The sequence below is a fragment of the Varanus komodoensis genome, unplaced genomic scaffold (genome assembly GCF_004798865.1).
Source record: "Varanus komodoensis strain SLA01 unplaced genomic scaffold, ASM479886v1 scaffold7_1, whole genome shotgun sequence".
NCBI lineage: Eukaryota > Metazoa > Chordata > Lepidosauria > Squamata > Varanidae > Varanus > Varanus komodoensis.
The window spans coordinates 17,787,894-17,803,803 of NW_025336479.1; the positions used below are offsets into that span (position 1 = coordinate 17,787,894).

A 15,910-nucleotide genomic window follows, 5' to 3' on the forward strand; every position below is an offset into this window, starting at 1 on the left:
TTTAGTTACTTTGGGGGTCCTGATTCTCTCACAACCTGCCATGGATTTATAGTCTGAAGTCCATTTTTGGCTTGATCTTTGTTTTTCCTGGCCATCTTTGAAAAAAAAGTTGCACTGAATCAGAAATTCATACAATCTTTTATCCGCTCATTGTAGTTACAAGTGTATTACCGCCTTTGGCGGTGAAGGATCTGTGATTATCTCATCCTAATCAATTAATTTGGCAACTTGCCCAGCCCGTAAGCAGCCAGCAATCTGTTCATGTGTCCATCAATAAGAACAATCAAGTTCCCAGTTATTTGTTTTTTGGCGCCAGGCTAAGACCTTTTTATTTAAAACTTATTTTAATTGTTAATTTATTATGTAGGTTTTAAAAAAACAAAAAAAATTTAAGCCGAGATGCACTGGGTTTTAATATTTTTATTGTATAATTTTTATATGCTTTTGTTTGTTTTTGTTGTGAGCCGCCCTGAGGCTTTGTTGCGATGGGGGCGGCATAGAAATGTTTTAAATAAATAAATAAGAGACAGGGCTTTTTACATTGTGGCCCCACAGCTATAGAATACACTTCCAATTAGGGTTCAACAGGTCACCTCATTATGTACTTTTAGGACTGTTTTTAATGGTCCCTTTGTTTTGTTTGGCTCTATTATAAGGAGAGTTTTTACTGGGCATCTATTGGTTGTTTGAGCTGTATTTGTTTGCTGGTTTTAGTTTTTCTCCTGAGTGGAATTTTAAACTGTCTGCTTTTGCATTGCATTTTAATTAATATTTTATCGTGTTGAAGTTTTGTTGCTATTTTGCACTTTTAGAAGCTTTGCTAGAATATTTTTACCCTCAAAGGTAGAATATTAAATCTTTTAACATAATAATATTCGCATTCTGTGGGCTAATAAAACAGAACAAAAAAATGAAAGTAGGCTGATGGACAAATGAGCCTTTTTTATGAAAAGAAACAGCACAGCAGCTGTCTTGAAACCAAGGGGAATTTCAGACTTGGTTTGTGCTATGTTAGGGCATAGAAGTTCAGCTGCTCAAAGAGAAATATCTATGGACTAAGGCATGCCCTTTTTATGCACTTACACAGGTCTTGGTGTCCAGTCCATAATAAGTAGAAAGATCAATGCCTCTTGTGCTGTAAAAGGTCACTATGCGCTCCTACAAATCTTGGTAACTCTTTAAGATTTATAATCTCAGACTGGTGTATTGAGCACAAATTATTCAGAAATAATTGCTTGACACATCTGTAGAAGAGAGATTGTGTTATGATGTACCAGTCCTAAACCCACTTACTAGGGAGTTAGTCCCATAGAACAGAGTGCTACTTAATTCTGAGTAAACATACATAAAGCCTTGCTAAAAGCAATGTAAGTAATTTGAGGATGAGAGCAATGTGTAAACACAACCAGATGTCATTGTTTTAATGTGATTGAAATTTCTTAGAAGAATTTGGAGTGAGTTTGTACAGAATTCATACATTAGTTCACTTATTAACAAAATCCCTCTTTTGCATCACTCTTACCTTGTATACCTGAATGGCAAATTATATATTGAAGCTAATGTCTTCTTTATAATTAGGTACATGGAAGGAATTTGCTGTCAATTGATTATGACCGAAACATTCGTACAGAGAAAATATATGATGATCACCGGAAGTTTACACTCCGTATTATTTATGATCAGCTGGGGCGCCCTTTTCTCTGGCTACCCAGCAGTGGGCTTGCTGCTGTGAACGTCTCTTATTTCTCCAACGGACGGCTGGCTGGACTTCAGCGTGGTGCCATGAGTGAAAGAACAGATATTGACAAGCAAGGGAGGATTGTTTCTCGCATGTTTGCAGATGGAAAAGTATGGAGCTACACATATTTAGAAAAGGTAGGTAAATTTTGCTATGAGCTACATTTGAGTACAGAGACTGTGGGTGGCGCAGTGGGTCAAACTGCTGAGCTGCTGGGCGGGTTGATCGAAAGGTCAACAGTTCAAATCCACACTACGGGGTACGCTCCCATGCTCTGTCCCAGCTCCTGCCAACCTTGCAGTTCAAAAGCATGCAAATGCAAGTAGATAAAAAGGTACCACTTCGGTGGGCAGGTAACAGCATTCCGTGCACCTTGGTGTTCAGCCATGCCGGCCACATGACCACGGAAACTGTCTGCGGACAAACGCTGGCTCCCTCGGCTAGGAAATGGAGATGAGCACTGACCCCTACAGTCAGACATGTCTGGACTTTAATGTCATGGGGAAACCTCTACCTTTTACATATGAGTACACATGCAACTTTATAAAGCAAGCATTGACAGTCCAGTAGTCATAAATATGTGCAAACTACATGGATGCTTAATGTCTAACAACATAACTCTATGCATATTTAGATAAAGGCAGGACGTGCTTTAACTAGTGGTAGTTACCTTCTACTAAATATGCTGAGGATGATAAAATAAACTAACAAACCAAAAGTGCTTGTTCACCATTCAAGCCTGCCATAAAAGAGAATATTCCATTGAATGATACTAGTAACGCTGAAATATTTTAAGTGCAAAAATGCTTATCCCTTACCTTGGAACCCAGCCCCATTAACTCTAGGCAAAAATAGATTAGGAGAGCAATCCTGTGAAGAGCCTGTATGGCAGCACATTCTGATCTTGCATTTTCTGTTCTATCTAAAACCCTGCTGGTCTCTTGCTTGTAAGAGCCGAGGAACGGTAGAGGCAAGCTGCCTGTATTTCTTCTTTGCATCCACAGATAATCCCCGTGCCCAGCACTGCATCTCCCACTCTGTGAGGCAAGCGTTGCAAGCTTGTAGAGCGGGGCATTGCAAAACTTCCACAGTGGCTGGGAGTAGCCAAAAGGAGGACTGTGGTGTCAGGAAAGATCTTCTGAGGCCAGAGCTGTGACTATGATGTTAGAAGGGTTTTCTGAAACAGTCCTGGGAAGTGACGGTTACAGCACAACTTTGTTTTTAAAGCATACAGGATACCAGGGTTAAGAATTATGGTCTGCCACAGTCTGCCTCTATACCACCACACAGTGAGCATATCTAACCAACACACTTTGCTAAGCACTGTTAACAAAATGCATCATCTTTTCATAGGACAAGGTTCTATATGCATATATAGGTTCTGTGTAGCTGCTAAATCTTTGCCATAAAGCAACTTATGAACTCATTTTATGATAAGAAAATAGTAAATTAAAGGCTCCCTTTTTCTAGACTGACAATAGCACTTAGCTCAACTCTGAGCTAAGCCTTATTTATGAAATAAAGTTCCTTCTTATGCCATGTTTAACTTTTAAGTGGGAACAGGGAGATGGGACACTGGAAGCAGAGTGAGCATGGTGAGGGGAGGGCAGGCCAGACCGGCTGTGCTGTGTGCTTGCCCTCCTTGCACCCACAGGCTTGATGGGTGCCTTCTCAGCATGCCCTCAAGTCCTTGGTGCTGTTTTTAAACGCCATAATGGTGCAAAGGCAGACCTCTCTCATTCATTATCTGCTTATGGATGAGGTAATCAGTCTGGCATATAAATCCAAGATCTTGAACCAGGAGAAGAAAATCGCTCCCAGTTGTGCCCAGCAGAGTGCTTGTTTGGCATCAGGGTAGACCTGAGTAATGGGGAGCGGGGTTGCTGTGGCCTGTAAGGATTCAGTATATCTCTGCAGTCTCCCTGTTCATCTCACCATTGATCTAGAGCGTTTGCTCCTTGTGTTGGGCCAGAAGGACAAATTAGGGATTGTGCTGGTATAGGACCCACCCCACTGCTCAACAGGAACGGAGGTCCCTGGGGAATTGGTTTGGAGGGATGTCAGCATTCATGTCTGGGGCAGGTCAGCGTTTCAGGGTCTTCTGTTCCAACATGTTATCAATCTAGCACACAGAGTGGGACATACTCTAGGCCGGGTTTTTTTCAGCCAAGCACATGGACCATGATCTGAACGTGGGGGACTTTGATTCAGTCCCTTTGTTACCATCTGCTGAAGTTTAGACTGGCAATGGCTTTGCCCACTGCAAGGGTGGGGAGCCTATCAAGATGGTCTGTTCTCAGAGGTTAATGAAGCCAGATGGTTGCCGGCCGGCTCTAGGGAACTGTTCAGCCGGTGTTCCTGTCAAAACCCTGATCAGTCTCTGGAATGCACTGATCACCTGGGCAGTTTACAAGTTTCAAGTTTTCAACTTTATTTGGTTTAGTAGCCCATGGGGCATATACCATAATTTAAGAATTTAAAAAAACAAGGACGCGGTCCTTCTCAGTTGCCCCCCACCCCCACATACACATTTATAAAATGATCTGCCAACTGAGGCCCACCTAGCGCCAACAGTGTCCTCTTTTCAGTGTCAGGTTAAAACTGCCTTTTGCTCTCCAGCATCCAGTGGCATATGATGAAATATTTCAGCTGTTTTAACATGTCTAGTTTTTATTTTAATTGTTTTAGACATTTAAACGGTTTTGAATTCTGTATACTGGAATTATATTGCATTTTAATACATTGTTGGCTATTGGGCAGTATAAATATGATTCTACCTACTACTACTGTTGTTGTAAACGGCCCAGAGAACTTCCACTAAGGAGCAGTATAGCAGTGAAATAACAACAACAACATGATAGCCTGTGCCATTGCTCTACCCTGTCCATATATTTAACTTTTGAGTACAAATTACAACATTATGGTAGGGTATATTATTTTAAATATAATAGGAGAAATATACAGATTTTCACAATATTTATAATATTTATTTTATATCTAAGAATTGATTTGCTTTACTAATTATTTAGCATGGATGCAACCAATGTGGTAACAACACCAGGGGTAGTTTCATGCAAATATTATTATTGTATTTCTGTGCTGCCCAGTAGCTTGAGATCTCAGGGTGGTTTACAACACATAAAAATGAAAGCAACATTAAAAACTCAAAGTAGGTTTTCCTTATTTATGTATTTTTCTGGTTGGTAAAAAAAAACTTCATGTAATCCTATATGGTTTTTAAAGTAACATAACCCTAATATCACCTCTGTCTTTTCCACACTTTTTAAATAATTTTAATAATCTTTTAAATAATCTAGAATTATGCTAAGAAGCTCCACTGAAATCTTATAATCCATTATCAGCTCAATGTAAATAGAACTAGATTCCAGTAAGATTTAACTAACACAATACCTAAAAAGTGCACATAATCTGGTAATATTTTGGCACATTCTTGTCCATACAAAACAATTTATATTTTTTTATTTGTGTTTTTCTATAGTCCATGGTTCTACTACTTCAGAGTCAGCGGCAGTACATCTTTGAATATGACTCTTCAGACCGTCTGCATGCTGTCACTATGCCAAGCATAGCACGGCACAGTATGTCCACTCACACATCTATCGGCTATATTCGAAATATTTATAATCCTCCTGAGAGCAATGCCTCAGTGATTTTTGATTACAGTGATGATGGGAGGATTTTGAAAACATCTTTTTTAGGAACTGGTCGACAAGTTTTCTACAAATATGGGAAATTATCCAAGTTGTCGGAGATCGTGTATGATAGCACAGCAGTGACTTTTGGATATGATGAAACCACAGGAGTTCTCAAGATGGTTAACCTACAGAGCGGTGGCTTTTCTTGTACCATCCGCTATCGTAAAATTGGCCCTCTGGTTGACAAACAGATTTACAGATTCTCTGAGGAAGGTATGGTCAATGCAAGATTTGATTATACCTATCATGATAATAGTTTTCGAATTGCTAGTATCAAGCCTATAATAAGTGAGATACCTCTTCCAGTTGACCTTTATCGTTATGATGAAATCTCAGGCAAAGTAGAGCACTTTGGCAAATTTGGGGTAATCTATTATGATATAAATCAAATAATCACCACAGCTGTGATGACCCTGAGCAAACACTTTGATACACATGGACGCATTAAAGAAGTTCAGTATGAAATGTTCCGATCACTCATGTATTGGATGACGGTGCAATATGACAGCATGGGAAGGGTAACTAAGAGAGAATTGAAACTTGGGCCTTATGCTAATACAACTAAATATACCTACGATTATGATGGAGATGGGCAGCTCCAGAGTGTAGCTGTCAATGATAGACCAAACTGGCGTTATAGTTATGATCTAAATGGCAATTTGCATCTGTTGAACCCTGGAAACAGTGTCCGCTTGATGCCACTGCGCTATGATCTCAGAGATAGGATTACACGCTTGGGTGATATGCAGTATAAAATTGACGATGATGGTTTTCTATGTCAAAGAGGCTCTGACATATTTGAGTACAATTCCAAAGGCCTCTTAACAAGAGCTTACAATAAAGCAAATGGATGGAGTATTCAGTACCGTTATGATGGAGTAGGAAGACGGGCATCTTACAAGACTAACTTGGGACACCACCTTCAGTACTTTTATGCTGATCTTCACAACCCAACCAGAGTAACACATGTGTATAATCATTCAAATTCAGAAATTACCTCTCTTTACTATGATCTGCAAGGTCATCTTTTTGCTATGGAAAGCAGCAGTGGAGAAGAATACTATGTTGCTTCAGATAACACAGGTACACCGCTGGCAGTGTTCAGTATCAATGGCTTAATGATCAAGCAACTGCAGTACACAGCATATGGGGAGATTTATCATGATTCTAACCCTGACTTCCAAATAGTCATTGGATTTCATGGAGGACTGTACGATCCCTTAACAAAACTGGTTCATTTTACTCAAAGAGATTATGATGTTTTGGCTGGACGCTGGACCTCCCCGGACTATACTATGTGGAAAAACATTGGTAAGGAACCTGCCCCATTCAACTTGTATATGTTCAAGAGCAACAATCCACTCAGCAATGAACTGGATTTAAAGAACTATGTGACAGGTGAGAAATAATTCATGGTCTAGAAATCTAAGGTATCTTGTGGAAGGATGTTACAGATGGGATTTTGCAGTTGGACAAATCATTTAGTATCAAGTAAGAGTTCAATATCCTTCTACTTGAAAAAACTGGGAAACTCGTCTTCAGTGCAACTGAAACTATGCAACTTACTTAGCAAGTTTCCATGAACTTTCCATGAAATTGCATCTCCAGCTCTGTTTTTAAAAATGGTGATGCAATCCTGTACCTATTTCTGTGGGCATAAAGGGCATTGAAATCATTTCCTTAAGCCCATGTGATTGGATTCAAGCTTGTTGGTAGCTTGCTTACATGACAGCTGTGCACCAAGTTTGCCCCATGCGGTAGCTTCTAAGTGACTGCTCAAATAGGCAGAACCTCCGAGCTTCATGCCTGTGAAGTAAACTTTCCAACTTAAAATACTGAAGGCTTTGGGTCAAAGGCTTCATGTTCAGCACCCAGTAAGACTGTGTGCTAATACCACCCTATAAGTAGCTCTCACATTGATTTACAGATGAAGTGCTATAATTTCCTCAGCTGAACAGACCAAAACTCTGTTTAATTTCATTTTCTTGTGAGAAGTCACCCTAATGAACTAGAGGTAAAGTTAAGAACTGAACCAGGCTCCTGACACTGTCCAGGAAGTAAAATTTATATCCTAACACTTGAAGGGCTGTAGAATCAATCCCAGTTTAAACTACAGTTTAAACCTAGTTCAGCAAAAATGAGAAACTTTAATGTTAAAACCACTTTTAGTGTTCTAAGTATTCAGAACTGTTAAGGCATACATTTGGATGCAGGAAGTATAAACAGTGTGTTTTAGGTTTGGCTCAAAGTCCTAACTTTAATTCCATTGGTACTAATTTGTTTCTTAGTAGGTTCACACAGTACTGAGCTGGTTTCTCTTTCTTAAAAGAAAGGCAATTAAGATCTATTCAAAAGATACTCTTTCAGAACAGTGTTCCATAATTAAAGTTACAGCATTTTTACCCATTCACCCCCCAGTGTAGCAACTATAATTTGAAAGGAGGTTAAAACTTCAAGGAACAGTAAATTATCTTTCAAGATAGTTGAAGCATACATTAGTACATTTGGGGGTGGAGGGTGTTCATTGAATATGTATTGTATCTTAGCATATTCCTTGGTGAATGGAATGAAGAGAGAAAGAACTGATTCATAGCCTAAAACTGTTTAGTCACACTGCATCCTTAGAAGGAGAGGGACAGGGAGGCTGAGACATTTTGAATATGGAAGTGGCTGGAATGGGAACAGGGAAAAGGAGTCCCTCCATGCCCAGCCCTATGTTTAAGAGCCAAACTTCCCCAAACTGCTTTTGGTGAAGAAGAATCGGCTTGGTTTGATTCCTCTGGACATGGCTTATTTACAAACTGTAGCTGAACTATGTTTGACTGAAGCTGTATTAATATTCTCACATACAAATACACATTCGTACAGTACATTGATTAAATCACTGGTGGCTTGGCTTCTCAACACAGTTTTCTCAATTAATAGTTTGCTCAGCTTTCCATAAATCTCAGCTTCCTTCTTTTTGTCTGGGACCTTCTACGCACTTTTCACAGCTAGCGGGGAGGGCTGACCCCTTTTTGCGGAGGGAAAGAATGAACGTTGAAGCAGGCACTGGCATTCCCTTCCTCTGCCCCCCCCCCCCCGCCTTCCCCCGCCCCCAATTTTATTCCATATTGAAGATAGCAGAAGTCAAACCTTTGGAAGCAGTTGTCTGTTCTAAGTGTCACAGTGCCATGTCAAGATTAGTCCACAAAACACTAAGTGCAAGAGCACAAGATTAGGTAAGTATTATAGAGCCTTTGTACACTGAAAATTGCTGTGGGAATGTAGCAGTAGTAACAACACAGCTGGCTTTCCACAAAGCACGTCTTAGGAAGTTTAGAGAAGAGTTAGTTCCTGTGCTTGCTATGAACGAGCAGAGTCCTCCCTGGCAGTGCCTTCTGTCTTAATAAGAATGTCACAGCTCCTGTCCTTCATACTTCTGGGGCACTTTTATTATGCAAACTGTCAAGAAAAAAATCTGTCCTGGCTTATAATTAGGAGTTAATATTCAATGTTCCTGATGTTGACTGTATACCTCCAGGTCTCATGCATGCATTTATTTTTAATTCTCAGATGTGAAGAGCTGGTTAGTGATGTTTGGCTTTCAGCTCAGCAACATAATACCTGGTTTCCCAAGAGCAAAAATGTACTTTGTGCCACCTCCTTATGAACTGTCAGAGTCTCAGGCATGTGAAAATGGACAGGTAAGCAGAAGTAGTCTCTAGCAATAATACATTTAGCATTATTTTGTCAATTTAACAATGACAAGCATAGTTGACAAGATAAAACTAGTGAAACCTGAAGAAAACTGAATTGGATGGATCTCATACTGTGTGCCTTTCTTTGCTGTCAATGCAGTCATTACCAGCATTGCATTATATACGCTTAAATACAATTTAGCCATGAAAAACAAAACCCCCCAAATAAATCGATCATACATTTGTCTTGTAATAGCTTTCAACAAAGTACCTTTTCTGTAGGTAATATAAATTGTGATGTGTAGTTATTCTGGAATTAATAAAGCATCATGCTTGAAATCAAGGTGCATGCTTGAAAGGAAATGCATTCAAATTCTCCGGAAAATATGAAGGACTCCAATTTCTGGGAACTGTTGCCACCTTTGCTTTTTAATTTACTTGAACAAAGGGCATGAAATAGCCATATCTCAAAAATTACCCAGAAGTATTTGTAAAAATTCAGCTGCAGTTTCTTGAGCATTAGTTGAACTATTTCTGGTGCAAAAACAAAGATAATTCAAAGTGTTCAAAGATAGGCTGGACATGCACATGGTGGGCATGTCGTGAGTAGAGCCAGCTAGAGCCAGGGGTCAGACTAGATGGCCCAGGAGACCCCTTCTGACTCTCTCTGTTTCTATGTTTCCATAATTTCAGATAAAATCAGAAGGAGCTTTCCTTTTGGATTAATGTAGAAAGGTTACATTTTGAATAGAAGGAATATTTTTGGACTGATTTCTTTCCATTAATATAGTAATAAATCTTTTTAAGTTACTGTGTTTCACTTACTAATGTGATGAGAATTGTCAAAATGGATATGATATCATGTTTTAGCAGCAAACACACTTCAAATACTGTACCTTGAATCATGGGCACAATTTCATTTGAGTTACTATGACTGCATTTTGACTCAGGAGATCTGGATTCTAGTCCCTGCTTAGCCATGGAGCCAACTGGGTGACTTTGAGCCAATCACAGACTCTCAAACAACCACCTCACAGGGTGGTTGTTGTGGAGATAAGTTTGAGAGCAGCAGGAGGTAAATGATGTAAGCCACTGTGAGTTCACTCTAAGAAAAAAAGGGGGGGATAAGGATGGATGGATGGATGGTTTGGTGACCATTGTTTGCCCTGCCAAATCATACGGGAACTACTATCTTGTTCCAGCTTTCTCCAGCTTGGTAACCTCTAGATGGACTAAAACTGCCATTGTCCCTACTGGCATTGCCAATGACGGTGTTGGCAAAGGGATGCTGGAAGGCATAGTCCTTGAGAGCACCAGGTTGGAAAAAGCTGTTCTTGGCAGCCGAAAGCCACAGCAGTGGTCAAGACTGATCCAGGTAACTACACCCCTGTTACTAGATGTAGACAGTCTCCTTTTGCAGGCAGCTGCTGTTTGGAGATGTCAGAAACTATAGCTTTTAGTCGTTCAAAGAAAGTAAGTATAAAAAGGACTGTCGCCTAGAGAGCTCACATCGGTGTGTACTGAGGATTGTTCATGTGCAACAGGACAATTTGATTAACAAGAAGGTTTGCTGTGGCTTTGGAACACTCCGAAGACTGTATTACCTGGCACTACTTCTGAGTAAACATTTCTAGGATTATATAAAAGGAGGCTTATCTGTCAGACTGGATAGAAAATCAGAAGTTCAGCTGTGCACATGAGGCCCCTTAGATTATAATCTGCACAAGCAGGAGAATTAATTCAGGTAAAATTCTGTATCCAATGTACCTGTACTAAGTTTCTAGCCCAACCTTTTTCCAACCTGGTATCCTGAAGTACAGATCCCATCATTCCTGACCACTTGTTACACTGGCTGAAACTAATGGGAATTGAAGTCTCAACCAGCTGGAAAGGATGAGGAATGGTGTTGCAGCCTATCTATACTAGCTCAAGAAAGGTGTTTTTTCAGGGGACCTGTGGTGCAAAGGCTTCCTTCTTACGGGGGAACACAAATTGAGGCCTCCTGAATCAGTCCAAAGGATATGAGGGCAACAGCCTTCTCCTCCAGGATTATGGACAAAATGTCATCTCCTCTCTCAGTGGCACTTTCTTGGTTCACCAAGCCGTGACCCATGCACCAAGCAGCATCGGCCACTCAGTATAGCGGCTCCCCATTTCTCACAATGTTCCAGAGCCATGCTAGATTGAAGACGTTAAGCAGGTGCTATATCCAGTTGCTTTGTGGTTTAGGCAACAGCAGTGGACCTTGCTAGCTGCCCAAGGGTACCAGATGCTGACACAGCCCTTTAGAAACATACTGACTCTGAACCCTGGATGTGTCATGGTGGCCCTATGCTCCATACATTGATCTTGCCCCTATCTAGGGCACAATCCAATGGGGGTTTCCATAGCCTTCCAAACTCAGAAGATCATGGACATCCTACGGAGAACAGAAGAAACATGGAGGCAAAGATCACCTCCCTGCTTCTCCAGGTGTATATAGCTTTCGCACCTGCTCACAAGGGAGTTCAGGTTCAGGCACTCCCAGGTTATACCATCCACTGACAGAGCCTTACTCCTCATCCTCCCCCAGCAGCCTTGGAGCGACCGCTGGCACAAAGAACGGCACCAGCTGCACAGGGCACACCAGATGCAGAATCCCAGCTTCAACCTTGCAGCATCTTCCCAAGGTTGCAGCTGGGTCCCTAAATTTGGGCATCCAGCCCAACACAGTTTATGGGTCACAGGTCTGGCACCCTCACCTAGTAGGAATCACCGTATCTTGTGACAGCAGTTGTATGTACTGTGGACTATTTCTTCTTGTCTGCTTCCTTGGGTAATGCCAGTTTTCAGTCTTATGAGAGGAAGAAAAGCTTCTCTCTGTTCATTTTTTCCACAGTGTGCAGAATTTTATATCACCTTTACCTGCTTCTTCCCAAATAGAAAACTCAAAGTCATCATATTTCTTTGTTGGATCATTGCTTCAATCCCCCAGGCACCCTGGTTGCCATTTTCTGCCCCTTCATCAGATGTACAGTTTACTTCAGATTCTAATGGGATTGTACCATCTATTTATATAAAAATATTACAGCATTTATTTTAAATACGTATATCCACCTAGCAAGGAAAAGTTATCCTAACACAGCTTAGCAAAGATAATTAAACCCATAAAGTAATTTTTAAAATAAAACTCATTACTTAAGCTAGAAGCTATAGCAGTTGAAAGTCAGAAGTACTTCTAACAGATTGCAGCTTGAAAGAACTAAGTTTTAAAGATCTGTTCTGGGAGTGTTCCAAGAATATGGACCTATTACTAAGGAGGCCTGTTTTTATCACCAACTGTCTGATGGATCTTGATGCTGGACCTGTAACTAGAACCTCAGAGGATTATTTTAATGCCTCAGCAAGTTCATAAAGGGTGCAAGCCATTCTTCCAGGGAACTGGTCCCATATAGTCTAGAGCTTTGGAGTTAACATTACTGCTTTAAACTGAGTCTGGAAATTAACAGAGCCCAGTGCAAATGGTACATGATTGGTGCCCCATGCTCTGAACAACCAGCCCCTAAAGCATCCTATTCCAGAATGCCCCTAGGAGCGGCATTCTGTACCAGTTGATGTTTCCAAACTGTCTTTCTATGCAACTGAAGCACAGGACATATTATAATCCTATTGCACGGGATCTTTATGCACTTGCTGAAATACTTGATTGCAGCATAAGTTTATTGGTATTGTAATTAAGTAATCACTTAGAGCAATTATTTGTGTGACTGGGGCTTTTAATGAGCATTAAAAATGCTTTCTAGTCTGTGTTACAAATAATGTCAGTTAACTTTTTTTCCTTTCATTTTCTTCTAGTTAATTACTGGAGTGCAACAAACAACAGAGAGGCACAACCAAGCATTCATGGCCCTTGAGGGACAAGTCATATCCAAAAGACTACATGCCAATATTAGAGAGAAAGCAGGCCACTGGTTTGCAACCACGACTCCCATTATTGGCAAGGGGATCATGTTTGCAGTGAAGGAGGGCAGAGTGACCACAGGAGTGTCAAGCATCACAACAGAAGACAGTCGAAAGGTTGCCTCGGTGCTTAACAATGCCTACTACCTGGAGAAGATGCACTACAGCATCGAAGGAAAGGACACCCACTATTTTGTCAAGATCGGCTCCTCCGATAGTGACCTTGTCACCCTGGCTATGACCAGTGGGCGTAAGGTCCTGGACAGTGGAGTCAATGTGACGGTGTCTCAGCCAACCCTCCTAATCAATGGAAGGACTCGAAGGTTTACAAATATTGAATTCCAATACTCCACCTTGCTTATTAACATACGTTATGGCCTGACTCCTGACACACTGGATGAAGAGAAGGCGAGAGTGCTGGACCAAGCTCGGCAGCGAGCCTTGGGGTCAGCCTGGGCCAAAGAGCAGCAGAAGGCGCGGGATGGCAAAGAGGGCAGCCGCCTGTGGACTGAAGGAGAGAAGCAGCAGCTTTTGAGCACAGGGAGGGTTCAAGGTTATGAGGGATACTATGTGCTCCCCGTAGAGCAGTACCCAGAGCTGGCAGACAGTAGCAGCAACATCCAATTCTTAAGACAGAATGAAATGGGAAAGAGGTAACAAATTAACCTGCTGTCATCCTTGCTTGGATGAATCAGTAGTTACAACTGTTATCTCCTCTCCTAAGGAGATGAAGACCAACGGGGCACTCGGCTGAGCTACTTTGGGATAATAAGTGGCAAGAAAGCTCACATTTTTTGAGTTCAATGCTGCTGTCCAAGTGATTAAAATCCACATCCTGAAGTGGACAAGAGCCAGACTGAAAACTTTAAACCATGCCAATTCCAAGGTACCCCATAAATATTACCCACTTGTTCTGGGTCTAAAGAAAAATAAATCAAAACACAAAAATGGAAAAGGAAGGCCTCATCTTATATTACCTCACTCCATTCACATGTGAGCAAACTTTCAAGAAATCCAAGAAGGCCACCCACCTCCACTAGACCAGCTGATGGGAAAAGATTCTTCAGGCTGCTTGTTTGATAAACATTCTAAAGGTTTTTTTCATTTAAAAGCAAAATACAGGTGCATTCAATACATGACTTCTGGGGTGATTTGTGTGTAGCAACGGGAAGAAATGAGGAGAACAGGCGCAGCAGAGCACTGGAAATAGTTACAGAAATATATTAAGGAATATAAACCTGCACTTGCACTCAGACCCTGCTTTTGTCTGGCCTAAAGTTAATTTATTCAAAGAGGGCAGAGTGAAAAGTTCAATTCAAAATGGTGGCTATAAATCACTGCTGATAAATTTCATACTCTGTTTGTCTTTGAAGATTCCATTGTGGACAGTATAACACAGTTACAGGGTGTAGTCTGTTTAGATTCAGTAGTTTGTTGGTATCAGTTCTAGTAGAGCTGTGGGCATTGTGTTAACACTATTGCAAATGGGCACCAATTCAGATCACCCTGTACATACATCAGCCAGAAGGCACAATCACTGTTTCAGATTTTAAAAAGAAAAATTATTAGTGTGTTTGTTTGGTCGAGAAACTGAGACAATCACATTATGGTCACCGAGAAAAAAAATAAATAAAAATATATAAAAACAAGTCTAATAAGAACTTTGGTACAGAACTTTTTTGTAATATACATGTATGAATTGTTCATTGAGTTTTTATATTAATTTTAATTTGCTGCTAAGCAAAGAATAGAGACAGGCAAAGATAATTTATGGCAAAGTGTTTAAATTGTTTATACATAAATAAAGTCTCTAAAACCCCTGTGAATTTAATGTCTTCTGTTTTAGAAATATGCTTAGGAAGTGTCTTTTGAACAGCAATACAAATTCTGTATAAGGAAATGACACTGTCATAACAATGTGGATTAAGGAGTTTGCTCACTCAATAAGACCCACAGGGGTATTTGCTGTAAGCATTGCCCTCACTACTGTTTTAAGATACAGAGCTGCCTGGTCCATTGCCAGTTCTGGTGCCGTGCTAGGATTTAGTGGAAAGAAGCTTTTAAATTGTTTTGAAGGTGAATTTCAAGACAACAAACCCATAAAAGCACAATCTGCATACCAAAAATACATCATTTACAGTAGGTACTGTATGCATACAGTAGGATTATATACTATATATGAAAATACAGCTATCAATGAAAGCAATTATGCTTAAGCTTCCGAAAAAAGGCAGATCATACAGCAAGACCCTGTGTGGCACATTAATTCATAGATAATAACCATAGCTTGCTTTAGGGATTTGAAGGATGCCAAACAACCCCTGCTGTCTGGGTTTGCACAGCACAGCAAATCAGCCAGCTTCAGGTGCCATGCAAAAATGGCAGCTGGCATAACACAACATGCCCTGTGAGTAAATCAAGCCATAGTGTGCTGGCATGACATGCAATAAGTTCATTGTTCCTCCAGAATATAAGTGCATCTGCCACAGCATTTCAGAATGGTGCTTCTGATTGACACAAATGTGTTGGTACCACCTGTAAAGGGAAGACAGTTTCTACTCCCTTGTAGTCTCTTTGTGAAAGCATCAAATAGAAGAAGACTGCAGCTGTCTTGAGTGCTCAATGGTATGCCCATTTAATACCAAATAAACACAAGCTAGTAGCACTGGAAGGTGTGTTCAAACAGCGAGGAATAAAGTGCTGCAGTTTAGTGAAGAAAATCTTACGAGTGACAGGGACAGTATGCGCCTTTCCTGCCCTCACGGCCCTCAACAATACTTGTGTGCATTCTATAGTGTTGTCTAATGACAGCCTGAAACTTGTGCATGCGAGGTAAA

The 15,910-nt window shown here is 40.7% G+C and overlaps 1 protein-coding gene across 1 annotated transcript in view; it reads left to right on the forward strand.

The window, feature by feature from the left end:
• The window catches only part of TENM2 (teneurin transmembrane protein 2), a 730,807-nt gene extending 716,801 nt beyond the window's left edge, over positions 1–14,006 (forward strand). The window contains exons 28-31 of the mRNA XM_044454098.1: positions 1,579–1,875; positions 5,238–6,852; positions 9,010–9,140; positions 12,969–14,006. Of these exons, the coding sequence (XP_044310033.1) occupies positions 1,579–1,875; positions 5,238–6,852; positions 9,010–9,140; positions 12,969–13,730 (2,805 nt within the window). The 3' untranslated portion in view covers positions 13,731–14,006. The remainder of the gene's footprint in view (positions 1–1,578; positions 1,876–5,237; positions 6,853–9,009; positions 9,141–12,968) is intronic.
• Positions 14,007–15,910: the final 1,904 nt, after the last annotated feature.